Consider the following 14,252-nt stretch of genomic DNA (forward strand, 5'->3'; position numbering starts at 1 on the left):
ACTGCGAAACAAATATGTTTTGAAAATACTTTTTTTAAATTTATTTGCAACGACAAAATTGAAAGTGCGCGACTTGCTAATTTGAATTTTTTTCAAAGCCTAAAAGTTGAACACCCACCCAGCCATTTTGGTGCTGCTGAAATTAAATAAAGATTGTTGACCCGTACCACTAAACCCGTTTGAAGCGACGCCAAAATGAACAACTTATTAAAATCACCTCGAAATATAATTGCAGCAATTAGCAGTTACTGATGCAATGGTTAGGCTGTATGTGCGTGAAAATAATTATGTTTTAATTTTATCTGCGATTTCACCAACGCTTGTTTCTCTGTGTTAACTTAATATTTGACGAAGTCTTGTGCTTCATTTTGTCTTAACTTGAAAAAATAGTCTTGAATTGTTTTTGTGCTATCATATAAATGTATTACAAGTGTTAAAAATGCTTTTACGTTGGACAAGACGTGTTTAAACCAATTAGGGGCAGCGCACGCCTCCAAAGGCTTGGTTTTGTTTGGCAAACGTAAGTGATTTACAGCTGTTCTATTCACGAGCATGTTGAGTTGCGTTGAGTTTATTTCGCTTGGTGAAAGAAACATAGCGACACAATTGCGATAAAACAATCACCAACCCGGAAATAGCTGCGCAACGTTAAGACGTTATGGGGCGCAAAATAGTGGAGGGCACAATTGGTGGGTCATGATTAAACGCGCTGTAGCTACACCGTATTATAAAGCATATTTGTCACATGTTTACATTTGAATTGTTTCTTATTGTAAACGTCACTATTGACTCATTGCTTAATTACTTTAATGCATATAATGTAGATTGTGTGAGGTAATAACATTTCGATTGTTTGACGTAATAACACTTGTTTACTTCTTCCTGCTTACTTTCTCATTTTACATCTTCTGATACTGGAGATGTGTTGGGTATTTTTGTGATTTTTGGTTCTCGGTTATCGCATTTTATTGACGTTTTTTTCCCAATTATTTGCATTGATATATCTATTATATACAACTAATATTTTATACATTTAAACCTTACCCAGCCCATTTTCTTCAGCTTAACAAGTTTCCTCCCAGTCGTGTTATACTTACAGTGCGTCAAAATCTTTTTCTGGTGAGCTCCTGCCACATAACGCTTTACAATACGGTGTAGCAGCAGCGCGTTTAATCAAGATCCACCAATTGTGCCCTCCACTTTTTTGTGCGCAGCTATTTCCAGCTTGGTGATTGTTCAGTGCTGTTGTGTCGCAATGTTTTTTTTTTTTTTTCTTTTTTTTTATTATTGGCGATAAAATATGGAAATGACAAAATAACAACATAGGAACACACAGTAGCGAACAAACACAAAGGCAATTAACGCAAGTGCGCATTCCACTTTAATTTATACTTAGACAGAGTATCATTTTTCATTGCTATGATTTTTTCGTTACATTGGCAACGTTTCACTTGGTAGACAAACATGTCTACTCTTGGTTTCAGTTTTTGTAGTTTACATCTGTAGATGACAAATCTGGCGTTTAAAAGCATACAATTCACAAGATTCAAAAAATAGTGATCAATTTTTTCATTATGAAGTCCAAACGTTTTTATACCATTATTTAAAACGATTCGGCAGCCTAGAACACTGTCGATCCATGAACTAACATTTTCCCAGTATGCCTGTATACATACACATTCACAAAATAAATGTAACATAGTTTCTTTGCACACGCCGCAAAAAGTGCACTCATCAGCATCAGCAATCCCGAAGCCATAAAGGGTGTCGTTTAGAACAATAGCCCTAAGATTAATCTTAATTTGGAAGGAGCGTAATTTTGTTTCCACTGTGCAATCGTATAGATTTTTGTACATTTCTCCCCATTTTTCAGTGGTGAGCGGTTCCCATTGTAAAATCTCCTCCCATTTATTTTCTTGCTTTGTCGGCCGCTGTAGGTTTATTGACGCGAAAAACTGGTATGCATTTTTGCTATTTGGTAATTTGTTGCGTATACCTGCCAATATTTTTTCAGTGGAAGTTTGTCTGTAGATTTTACTTGAGGTGTGTGTTTCCCATGTAGTGAGAATAGCCGCGATTAGACACTGGTAGTCAGAATGATTTTTACTGTTGTTTGCCAAATCGTAAATTTCGCAAAGTTTATTGAAAGTTTGATATTCCGATTTGTTGTCAATAATTTGGTGGTATTCAAGTATCCCAGCGTTAACGAAATTCTCGTAGGCGATTGGTTTTCGCTTGAACAGTACACTTCTATTTAACCACATGCAGTTGTTGTAAACAGTGGGCTGCTGCCAAAACTGGGTTACGCAATCTTTCCAAAGGTCGACCGATGACCAAAACGTCCTGAGGGGTGTCAGTTTTTTAACTTGTTTATGGGTTGGTTTTAGATTGGTGGCTGCGATGCATATCATGGTATGTAGAGAAGTAATATTCGTTTCGATGCTTTTCCAAAGCGAGACATAAGCAGTATCGAATAGTTTTCTTATCCAAGGAAAACGTATTGATTTGACGTAGGCTTCCACGTCTATCATATTTATCCCTCCCTCTTCAATTTTACAGCACAGTTTGTTCCTTGCTACTCTCTCCCAGTTTGAGCCCCATAAAAAGGTGAAAAGTTTTCTTTTAATTTCTTTTAAAAACGGTCGAGGTATATTTACAGGCAAAACACTTAGTTTGTAAAGTAGCTTGGGTATCGCCAACGTTTTGATAATAATCACTCGACCCAATAAGGAAAGTGACCTTGCCAACCAAGGTTTTGTTACAGCTTGAATTTCCTTACTTACAGATTCAAAGTTTAGTGTAAACAGGTTACCACTACATCTGGTGGTAGGAATTTTAACTCCGAGGTACTTAACGAAAGTTTTAGGCCAGGTTAAACCTTCTGATTTCAGGTAGTATTTAGGGTTTGTCTCTACCTTGCCTATGTGCATTGCACTTGATTTTGTGAGATTTATATTGCAGCCAGTGTGCATCCCAAATACATTTGCCTCATCAAATGCTGCTCGAAAGCTGCTTTCCGACCCATCCAGAAAAAGTAGGGCGTCGTCAGCAAATAGCGAAATTTTTACTTCCTGTTTTCCTATACTGATTCCTTTTACGTTTTTGTTCCCTTTAATTGCCAAGGCTAGAAATTCTATTGCGAGTACGAAAAGCGAAGGGGACAACGGGCCACCTTGACGAACACCCCTTTCAACCCTGACAGGATTTGACATGTGGTTATTGTTTATAATCAAGCACTTCGAGTCCGCATAAAACGTTTTTATCCACCTGCACAAGTCGTTTCCAAAACCAAATTTTGAGCACGCTGCATTAAGGAAGTCCCAATTCACAGAGTCGAACGCTTTGCAAATATCTAAAAACAAAAAGGCCCCCGACGTTCCTTGCTCGGCAACGTGATCCCAAATAATAAAAAGCGTTCTTATGTTATCTCCTATGTACCTGCCCCTGACAAAGCCCGTCTGTTCGGGGGCGATGATTGTCGGAAGCACATTTTTGATACGGCTATTGATCGCTTTGGCTGCTATCTTATGGTCAGCGTTCAGTAAAGTTATCGGACGATAGTTTTCCGCGTATAGAGGATCTTTCTCTTGTTTAGGAATTAAGGTTACTACACCCCAAGCCATTTGTCCACCAAAAGAACCTGTCTCGAATGCGTTGTTAAGTGCGTTCACCAGTAAGTGTTTTAATTCTTTCCAGAACGTTTTGTAAAATTCCGCTGGTAAACCGTCTAGTCCCGGGGATTTGTTATTTTTCATTGTCCTGAGGGCTTCTAAGCATTTCTCGGCGGTCAATTTTCCCTCACACATACGCGCTTTTTCCTCGTCCAGTGTTGGGCATGCTATGTTATTAATATAATCGTATATTTTGCTGGTGGTGCACAACGGGTCTTTGCTCGCGCTGTACAACGTTTTAAAATACTCTTGAAGAGTGCGTAAAATTGTATTTTGGTCCGTTTCTATCTTCGAAGTTGAGTTTAATCGCGTAATGGCTTTCTTTTCCATTCTCTGTTTTTCGAGGTTTAGAAAGTATGCATTATTTTTACCTCCATATTCAGCCCATCGCGCTCTACTTCGTATTATTGCGCTTTTGGTATGCCTTTCAATAATATCATCATATTTTTCTTGTGTAGCTGCGATTTCGGTGGTTGTGCGCTCATCATGGGGTTGGGGTAATTTTCGCATTTCATTAAGTATATTTTCCAGCTCTGTCTGTTTTGCTTTAGCTTTTCGTTTCTTTTCGCTTGCATATTTTATAATGCAACCGCGAAGATTGCATTTTAGTGCTTCCCACAGGATTTGCGGAGATACTTCCCCGTTATCATTATTTTTGATAAATTCAGCGATCCATTTTTTGGTATTTTCTACAAATTTCCGGTCTTCTAATAAGGATGTATTGAATTTCCAGTAGCCTCTACCCCTGGGTATTTTATCAAGGTTGAGTGTAAGTCTAACAATACTGTGGTCCGATTGCGTGCTTGGGTCAATTTGAATATGGGTTGTCTTGTTTAGTAGTTCGTTTGTGACAAGCACAAAATCAAGCCTACTAGCCGTGTGCGGGTTAGTTTGTGTGCGCGTGTAATGTTTCGCCTTGGGATGTTTGATACGAAATACATCATATAATTCAAGGTTTTCCATAGCTTGTAAGATGGTAGTTTTTGCGCGTTGGTTAGTGTGCATTGCTCTACCTCCTGTCTTGTCTAGCTCATCATTGAGTACGCAGTTAAAGTCACCAACTAAAACCATATTTTCGGTTCCGCTTTTAGCGCTTTTATCAGCTACAACCCGAAAGACGTTTTCGTAGAACTGCGGGTTGTCCTGGTTGGGCCCATAGAGATTGCACAGCGTTATGCGCTGCTGGTCATTTATTTCAAGCTCAATGATTATATAACGTCCGTGATTATCAACAGTCACGTCGTGTTTCAGGTAGGAAAGGTTTTTGGAAAACAAAACCGCCACTCCTTTACTTTTTGTTGTGCCATGCGAAACTACAATTTCCCCGCCCCATTCTAACTCCCATTGCTTGAGATTTGATGCAGATGAGTGCGTTTCTTGCAGACACATTATATCGAACTTTTTTTGTCTTAAAAAATGAAAGACGCTTCGCCGTTTCCTAGTGTTTCGCAACCCTGCTACGTTATAGGTTATTACAGTGAGAGGCATTTAAATACGTTCTACACCAATGTCTATATCATATTCATATTCAAAGCCACAATCGCACAAGTACGGGTTGTTAGGTCCCATTAACTGAGATGTTATTTTCCCGCAGCTACAGTGGACAAGCGTATATTTGCATGCATTATTCACACAGTTAGTAGTCATTGTCCGTTTTGGTATAGCGTTAACAGTTTTACAAATGCAAAACATTGAATACCTTCTGCATTCCACGCATTCGAAGGTTCTTTCATCTGTTTGGTACTCCGGCTGAAACTTGTGGCAGCACGGCATCCTTCTCATGGGTTGGTGGCATGTGACACAATTAGTTTTCACCTCCCTATCCGGGACCAAAAATTTATCAATTTCGTTGCAGCACGATGCAGCAATGTTGAACTCTGATGAACATTTCCAGCAGAAGAATGTTGAATTTTTTTCTGTTACGTAGCTCTCCTCTTTACATTTCGGGCAGGAAATTGGTATTTTTAGTTCACTTAGACTTATCGATTTCGCTTGATGTAGGTTTCCTTCGGTTGGGCTTCGTTGGTGCCGTTTCCTTGATGACCTATTTTTAGTTTCCAAGAGCGATCCGTTAATTAGCTGTTCATCAGGCAAGTTAGTTTCGGGTTTTCTTATCTCCTTTTCTGCTGTTTCGCTTGGGGTGTGGACGGTTTCCAAATCTATTGTTGTCCCGTTCGAGTCAACAGTGCCCTTATCTTCTCCCGCGCCGTCCAAGTTGTTTCGTTTCTTATCAGAAGCGGTGCAATCCTTGCCTTCTTGGTTCACCTTTTTGGTTGTTTCTGAGAGTTTTGGGTAGTCTTGTATTCTTTTTAGGCAGTCTTGCTGTTTATGTCCAACTTCTGAGCAATATTTGCAGGTTATTTGCTGGCCGTTATATGTACAATAAAACTCATAACCATGTAATGTCACGTAACTAGGTATTGGATTTTTTTCCACGTCAGCTTTGTCTAGCGTAACAATTCTCATTCCAGTTAGTAAACCATTCTTATCTTTTCGGTGCTGGATATTCTTCACTTCTCCGAATCTTTTTTGAAATTCTGTTTTGATTTCTTCGTTGGGGAAAGGTATAGGCACCCATCCTACAGCCACATTAAGCTTATCAGATTCGTAGAGTCGAACGGAATAAATTGTTTCTACCTGAACCAGTTTTTCAAACAATTCTAAAACATCGTTTCTTGTAGTGCATGTTATGTCGACTAGGTTTCCTTTTCTTTCTGAGATTCCAATCAGTTTTTTGACAGAGAAACTCTCTTTTTCTATGATATTCAAAATATCATCTCTTTTACTTTGATTTCTCGTTTTAAAACTTAGACAGGTGGGCCTCTTTAAATAGCCCCCACCCTTTTGTTGCGTGACTTGCGCAAAACTTGGACCTTTATCCATTACTTGATTGCGTCCGCTCGCTACGAGCGCCAACATAGAAAATGTTGTGTCGCTATGTGTTCTTTCACCAAGCGAAATAAACTCAACATAGCGCCCTTGCGTGGTTAACAAGAAAATTAACTTACCGTTAGGTGGCAGTCAACATCTGCTTGGCGCCAACATTCATGCAAGCCTTGAACAATATAAGTTTGGAGACATAAGAATCAATTCATAAACACATGGTTACGCAGCAGAACAATTGCTCACTTGGTTGATGTATCGTTGTTTATTATCCTACCAAACCAGGCTGCATTACAAGTTTTACTAAGAAACCACCTGCTGTAAAGTTAGATTAGCCTGAGCAAACCCTATGTTACCAAGATAATAATTGAATATATCAATAGAAAATTCGCTGAAACCAAAAACTGACATTGAAATCCCGTTCAACAAAGTCGTTTTGTAATTTAAAAAACGTCTCTTTAAACTTTGGTCATTCTTAAAAATCCGCATATTTTCCCAGTTTTAAAGGGTTTGTCTTATTCGAGTTTGTTGCACCTCAGCGTGGAGAAAAATAACATTAACCTACGCTCGTACAAAGTTGCAAATGGGGTCGAATCCAAAGTGCTTAAAAAATCCCGTAATATGTCAAAAATTACTTTAAAAAAGTCAGCAAAATATTACACATAAAAAATGTAATATAAACAAAACATATGTATATATTACGCCATATCTACGGCCGATTGTGAAATCAGGCCTGAATCAAACCCGTTTTTATGAAACTTAGCCCAAATTCGAGTTCTCTTTCGAATGTTGCTGTGTTTTAATATTTTTTGTCCTACCTAAAGGCCCTTGGGTTTTATAAATTTCCATAGCAATGATGTTTTATAGCTTCCATTCAAAATAGCCAAACTCTGTAAAACATATTCAGTAAATGAGGTTTCAAATGTTGACTGTTAACCCCCCCAAAAAATCAAAAAAAATGACATTTAGTGTTTATTACAGAATCTTTCCCGCAAGTAGGCATCTTCTTTTTCATCAAAAAACTGTTAATTTTGCCGTAAACCGATGTGCAGGCAAAGTACCAGACATCTCGAAAAAAAGCTAAAAATATTTTATTTGCATGTGTTTAGTTGTAAAAATAATCGCCAAATGAATTAAGTTGTGTGATGCATGAATCGCTTGCGGCTATATCTGATCTACAAATAGCCGCAGACTTTTGTGCATTTTAAGCAAACCTCTCAACATATACGATTTCCATACCCGGAAGCTGTAGTGACGTCAGATGAAATTCCAATGCATGATTTCATATTTGCCCGCGGGCGATCATCCGTAACCGCCTCTGTTGCGTCACAAGATCTTTTATTACGTCAACAAGTGACAAATTTCGGGACTGGGCATGCCAAAAATGCCGTTGCGTCAAATTTCTGCGAATGTTTTTGCAGCAAAACACATAATTTGGCTATTTTTGGTTTCAGCCCCTTGAATTTTGGGCGTGACTTTCGAGTGCTTTATTTTCGTCGCAGTATTTGGTTTGACCAAGAGACTGGACAAAAATAACAGCAGAAAATAAAACAAACATTTACCAATTAGGCTATCGAACGCATATGTTTTTAGTGCATTGGTTGAATCTAAATCACATCCCAAAAGACGCTTGACTATACATTTCTATAGCATACATCAGAAAAAAAACTACAGAAAAATTAACCCTTAAAACTTAAATCGCGCTTTACATTTTTTATTTTAAAAATATAAATCGCATTGCAATAAAACCATTTTTTAAGTGTTGAAGTAACACATAACATTTTTCATAAATGTTAAATGAGGGATAAAAAATAGTTTAATCGGTGTGGATTTATGCCTCTTAGGCCTATACATTTTTTAAAGATCAAGTAATAGCAACAAAATTTACAAAGTTTGTCGTAAATAGGTGAAGTCAGATTGCAGATGTAAATTTCAGCCAATTCCAAGAACTTCCAAGAAGTTTCAGGTTTGGTTAAATATAGCACTTCAATCTGATTGGACATTTAAAAGTGCGATCGTCCAATTTATGCATAAAAGCGAGCAAAAAACTGTTTGTTTCCAGAATTCAATCTTTAATCAAGTTTAAAGTCAACCGCGAAACAGAATAGCAACATTGTTGAGCAGATGAACTCCTGTTTAAGTAAGTAATTTTATTTTGCGCTGTTTAAGCGGCGGGGTGGCGAAAAACCCTAAGGTTGCCTTATCAGCAACCCTCAAATTCAAAACAGGCAGTAAATTGAATAAACAAAACAAAAAACATGCAAAGGTAAGAAAAAGAATCACCCATCGAAAAAAGTAGCATATTTACATTTAAGCAAAGAACGAAATCGAAACGGAGAGGTTAATGTGATTGTTTGAGGCGAAATTTCGATGACACGATTTTCATTGTAGCAATTGTTATTAACCTTCGTCACGTTCAAGTTGTTCATCTCTGAAATTACATTCTAATGGACACGTAACAGAGCCTCGTTACATCGTCATAATGTAAACAATGCGGTGGTATAATGACGACAATTAAATTGAGCGGGAACTTAAAAGACATGTTCGATTCTATTCGAATAAGGTAATTACTGCTCACTCTGTTTGGCAAACGACCAGCTCAGGTGATATTCGTTTATGTGGCAGAAAGCTTCAACGCAGGAACTCGATCAAACCTGTTGTTTTTGAACTGAAGTATTTTATGAATGAGTATGCTGTTGTCGCTGGTCTGCATGGATGCTTTAGTGCTGATCCCAATGTGAATGTATTTATCATAACCTGAAAAAATGTAGTTAAGGTCCTTGACGGAAAACCTTGAGAAATTGAAACAGTGTTTCTAAAAGAAAATTTAAACATATCGGATTTTTTAGCTTCAACATAGTTTGCGTGCTCAATAAACAGTATTCACTAGAATCGGGCAATTTTAGTTACATCTTTGGCGGACTTTGAGAACTTAATACAGTGTTTTAAAAACCTTTTAGTGACCTTCGATATTTTTGCTTTAGCATAGCCGCGTTTGCAAACTTTACGAAAATGTGATGCAGTGAAGCTTATTAAAAAGGGTTATATACAGTGGTGGGATTCAATTTTTTGTCAGCCGGTTCTGTTACGAAAGTCATATTTTTCAGCCGGTTCTGTTACAAAAAGTCCATTGACAGTAACCAGTAATGCTAACCGGTTCGCTGATCTCATAAAGTTTCGTAAGACATTTCTATAGAACCGGTGCGAACCGGCGGAATCCCACCACTGGGTATAATGTTACAAATATCTATGTGTTTGGTATAAGAATGTCCGTAAACTCTTTTCACAGTCCGCAGACTCCGGTTTTTGAAACACGGGTTTAAAGAGTAAGGGCGCATTTGCTAACGTTAACAAGCACACGACCACAAAGGTGCAGAAAATATGTTGGCGAGCTGCAGCAAAAACAACCATTGAACAAAATCAAGATTAAGCAATAGATAGGATTGATCAAAAAGAACTTAGTTATACAATCAGCTGAGCTGTAATAAAAAACAACTTTTTAAAGTAAGGGTCAATTTTAAATTAGGTTATTCGTACATAGAAAGATTTTACGATATAAGTGTGATTTAAAGTTGAAAGACGAAAAGTCAAGAGTTGAAATCCAACAGAAGGCAGCGAGTGATGTAATCTGAATCATTTATTCGGTTGCTATTAAAGTCAAACTCAAATTTGTTAATAATGATGTAACCGGTTTGGTTACTGGAAATTCAGACTGGTAAACAATTCGAATAACTAGCTGTGACGTCAAAATCGCTATTATTTTGCGTTGGTGATGTCACTATCTGAATGACATAATTCTATTTCGATAAGTTAGGGTTAGAATTCCTAATTTGTTCAAACGCTGGGTTGATATCAGCTTTTATGTATTTGTTAGTGGGGAAGCTGACGGCAGATGTTTCTTGGAAGATTCGCGTTTTTACGCGTCTCATGTCAAAGGGAAAATCCGGTTCAAAACATTCGACAAAAATTGCTGCAAAATTACGTAAAGTATAAGACTGATGACGGTTTGAACCCCAACGCAATCTGCATTAACTTAACCGGCTTGCACAAGTTTAAAGTCGCGTCTTTTTTCATGTAAAAAAGAAATAGGCCTTGGTTTCAGCCAAAAATTCAGTTGCAACTGGAATATTGAAATTGTTCATTTAGATAAATCGAAGATCTTTATGTAAACTTTTCTGTAAAACTGAACGTTGCAAATTTAAAATGAGAAGTAATGAATTTCTTGGCTTGTGATCAAAATAAAAAGCTTTACAGATCAACTTTTGATTCGGCAGAATAAAATCATTTTTTTTAAAACACTTAAGCATTTGAATTAAGCGTTAAAACAAGCGTACACGCAAGTCTGTACAGCTAATTTATTCCGATCACGACCATGCCTTCGTTCATTAACAAACGAGTGTCAAACTTACAACGAAGTAAATGAATTGAAACCGACCCTCATTACTGAAATATCCCGTTTCCATTTTACTGTGTATAAGGCACTATGACGTCACAGTATGGTATTGACATTGCCGGAAGTGACGTATGGCGCTGGTTCCACTGGCCGTTGATGTCACGACCGGTTGTGCGTGCTTTGATGTGGTCGCCATTTTCGGGAAATAATAAAGTTGAAAATTCGTAGATGGGATTTCATTAGAGTTGATATCCTGTCCGGGAATTGATTTTCGTAAACAACCATTTTTGGAGGTTTTTTATCGCAAACTTTCAAGCTAAGAAGTAATTACGTTTCCATATTTGCCGATTCCGTTTATAGAACAACGCAATCAATTTTGCGACTGCGCCGAGGCTAAAAATAAGATCTCGAATTAGTTCCGGAAATTTTTAATTGCGCTCATCCAGTTGCAAATAAGGTTTAAACGTCAATTAACAAAATTGCGTTCAAACTAAGTCGAAAAGGTCTGCAAAAAAATTGAACTCAAAATGCTGCTATTATGGAGTGCTGGTAGGAATTCGAATTTTTAATTTCTCAACCAGTTCACCGGAAGGAAACCTATTTCCGGTGAGTTGTTACGTCACAAGTAAAAGTTAATCGCCGCATTTGTGACGTTGGAAAATTGAAATCCCGATTGAATGTGAAACTCGTGGTAGTTTAATTGATAGATATCGTGTCTGAAGATAAAATAAGAAAAGACATTAATCAAAATTTTTTGGTTTATTTTGGATTCGTCAATTTAATATTGCACTGTCAGATTTGGGGGGTTTCTTGGGAATACAATAATTTTTCTTTCTTGGGTTTCTTGGGAATACAATAATTAATAAAGCTTCGGCTGAAATTAACACATGAAGTTCGTTCGTTAACCCACTTTACGTGTAAAAAAGTCGCCTAAAGACAAAACGTAAAGAGATTTGACGTAAACCAAATATTTGGGTTTATTTTTCATTCGTTAATTGTGATTAAACTCGCTAGACTTTTTAAGTTACCTGATTCTTGGGTAATTACTGCAATAAGAAATACAGATCGATGCATAAGGATCGTTCGTAAACCCTTTTAAAATGAGAAAAAAAAACGTTGGCCTTCATACGTTTAAACTTTAACAAACGTTAATATGCGTTTTTCGTTTATTAATTCTTTAAACGTTGCTTGGTTGACTAAAGCTAGCTCGTGAATCCGCTTTAATCGATGCAAACAGCGCCGAATAGTTGTGTGGCGGCAAACCAACACTTTGTCTGCGAAAAAACATCGTTTAAAGTTTCCTCAAAACCGGATCATCAACTTGTTACGTTGTCGCCAGCAGCGCAGATCTGATAATTAGCCTGGCAACATATTTCTACGGACACGTACATTTGCGTGAACTTCCTCCACCATGAGCGCGCCGCTATTTACACCACAAAGCTCGTAGTTCGCTGTCACAGCCCGAGGCGACAAAAAATCGCGTCAAATTAATTCTTTCGCTCTTGCCGCCGCCGCCACCCCCCAGTTTATCATCACTGTGACGTCATAGCTTCGCGACGCCGATGTTTACGTCACAGTGGGGCACCTGAGAAGAAAAAACGAACGCCGGCCTAGTTTAGCGGAATGGAAACGGAATGACTTTATTTGCTGCGACGCGCGAAGCAGAAGAACGTGCCGAGTGTGACATCACAAAGCATTTTGTGTCGTGACATGCGTTAAAGTTTGTGAACGCGATTTGTGCAGGCAAGCAATGGTATATAACATGCAGTCGATGCAATTATTCCAGCGCAAATGCAGATGATTATCAGTTGGGCAGATCGCTTGAGCTGCAGATCACAAAGTAATTGTGGCTGTAGTTTTGCCTCAAGCTGATTTTCCGTTTGATTTGAGAGGAACCGAAGTTTGTGTGGGAGTTTTCGTTCTTGTTGTGACAATTGCTGGTTTGCCTTCAAATTAGTTTGTTTGTGAGGCAACGTCGTTCAGCAATTCTAGATGGTTTGTTTGAGTGATCACAATTCTGAATGCTTGTATTTCGATTTGGCAGGTTTTGTGTAAAAAACTCGGAGTGTTTTAATTTAGTTTACAATGTTAAAAGTAAATTATGTTGTACTTTGTTGATGTGAGTCAAATGCTGTTAGTGTAACAAGTTCAGGTTTTTGTTGTTGTTTGAACTCGAATTTACACTTAAATGTTTGATTTTGTTTGTAGTTTAACATCGGCATTCACTTTGGGTAAACACTTCAATAACCGATGTAGAATTATACCCAAATGTTTTCCAACTTGGGATACTACAAGTGTAACACAATACATAGGAAGGGAAAGGGGAAAAATGCAAAGTACTTTGTTTCTAGAAAGGTACAAAGTAGTTTCAATCACGAGTCCCGTGATAGTACGTAACCTATAATGGATCATTACATATATTTGTGACAAACACTCTTGCGCTATTTTTAGGCCAGTGGGAGCTTTCGGCAATACAAGTCTAAAAGTATTGTGTTTGCCAGATCATTGGCACTTTGCATGACAATATTTAGCGGGCTTTACAAGTGTTTTGCAAGTACGTAGAAAATATGTAAGTCTGAACTAGACTAAGTTTCTACAAGGTCTTGTTGATAAATTATGACAAATTTGTAGAATCGAATGTTGTTTCGAAAATATTCAGTTTTTGTTCAGCTGCCATGTAAAACGGCGAAGAGTTGTTTGTGACCGGTTTGTTAAGCCTTAAAGCAGAACGAAATTGATTAAGTCTAATCGGATTTGTTCTGTGTTCGATGGAAGGCGTCTTTCATGAAGTTTAGAACATCAAAATCCGCACGTTATGTAAAATTATGGGGTGGGTGGTACAGACTTGAGTCATTCAAGACATCTGTCTACGTTTGTGGCCGATAACCATCTTTCTTTTAAGCAAAACTGTGTACGTATGTGGCTCTGTAAAAGCTTTAACACAGGGCAAACTTTCTTTACTTAAACTGCAAAGCTATCGTTGAGCAAAAGAGCCGAGGTTTAGTTGAAAGTTAAGCAAGGTTTTGAATCAAAAACTAACAAGATGCGTAAAACTTAAAACTGTAAATGTTGGTCGTTGAGTAAAAGATTTGAGAAGCCTCAGATTAAAATTTTAACAAGGTTTTAAGTCAGGTGATATTACAAAATGCGTTGGCGTGTTGTATCTGGGTTGGATAAATATATCCTGCGCCTTGAACTGACGAAGGTTGTAATCTCAATTGTCAGTCCTGCTTCCACCCTTGGGGCAAAACGATCGTCCGTAACCGACAAATATAACTTCACAACGCTTCAAGCGGAAAATTCCC

The 14,252-nt window shown here is 37.8% G+C and overlaps 1 protein-coding gene across 1 annotated transcript; it reads right to left on the bottom strand.

Annotated features, from left to right (window-relative positions):
• Positions 1-1,281: 1,281 nt before the first annotated feature.
• LOC145218880 (uncharacterized) lies at positions 1,282-6,588 on the bottom strand. Its single transcript, XM_080086276.1, has 2 exons — positions 5,371-6,588; positions 1,282-1,500 (listed from the first exon to the last, which is right to left on the bottom strand). Exons 1-2 carry the CDS (start codon positions 6,552-6,554, stop codon positions 1,359-1,361), a joined length of 1,326 nt encoding a protein of 441 aa, XP_079942402.1. The 5' UTR covers positions 6,555-6,588; the 3' UTR covers positions 1,282-1,358.
• Positions 6,589-14,252: the final 7,664 nt, after the last annotated feature.

Source organism: Phallusia mammillata, chromosome 3 (assembly GCF_965637545.1).
Source record: "Phallusia mammillata chromosome 3, kaPhaMamm4.hap1.1, whole genome shotgun sequence".
In the NCBI taxonomy this organism is placed as follows: domain Eukaryota; kingdom Metazoa; phylum Chordata; class Ascidiacea; order Phlebobranchia; family Ascidiidae; genus Phallusia; species Phallusia mammillata.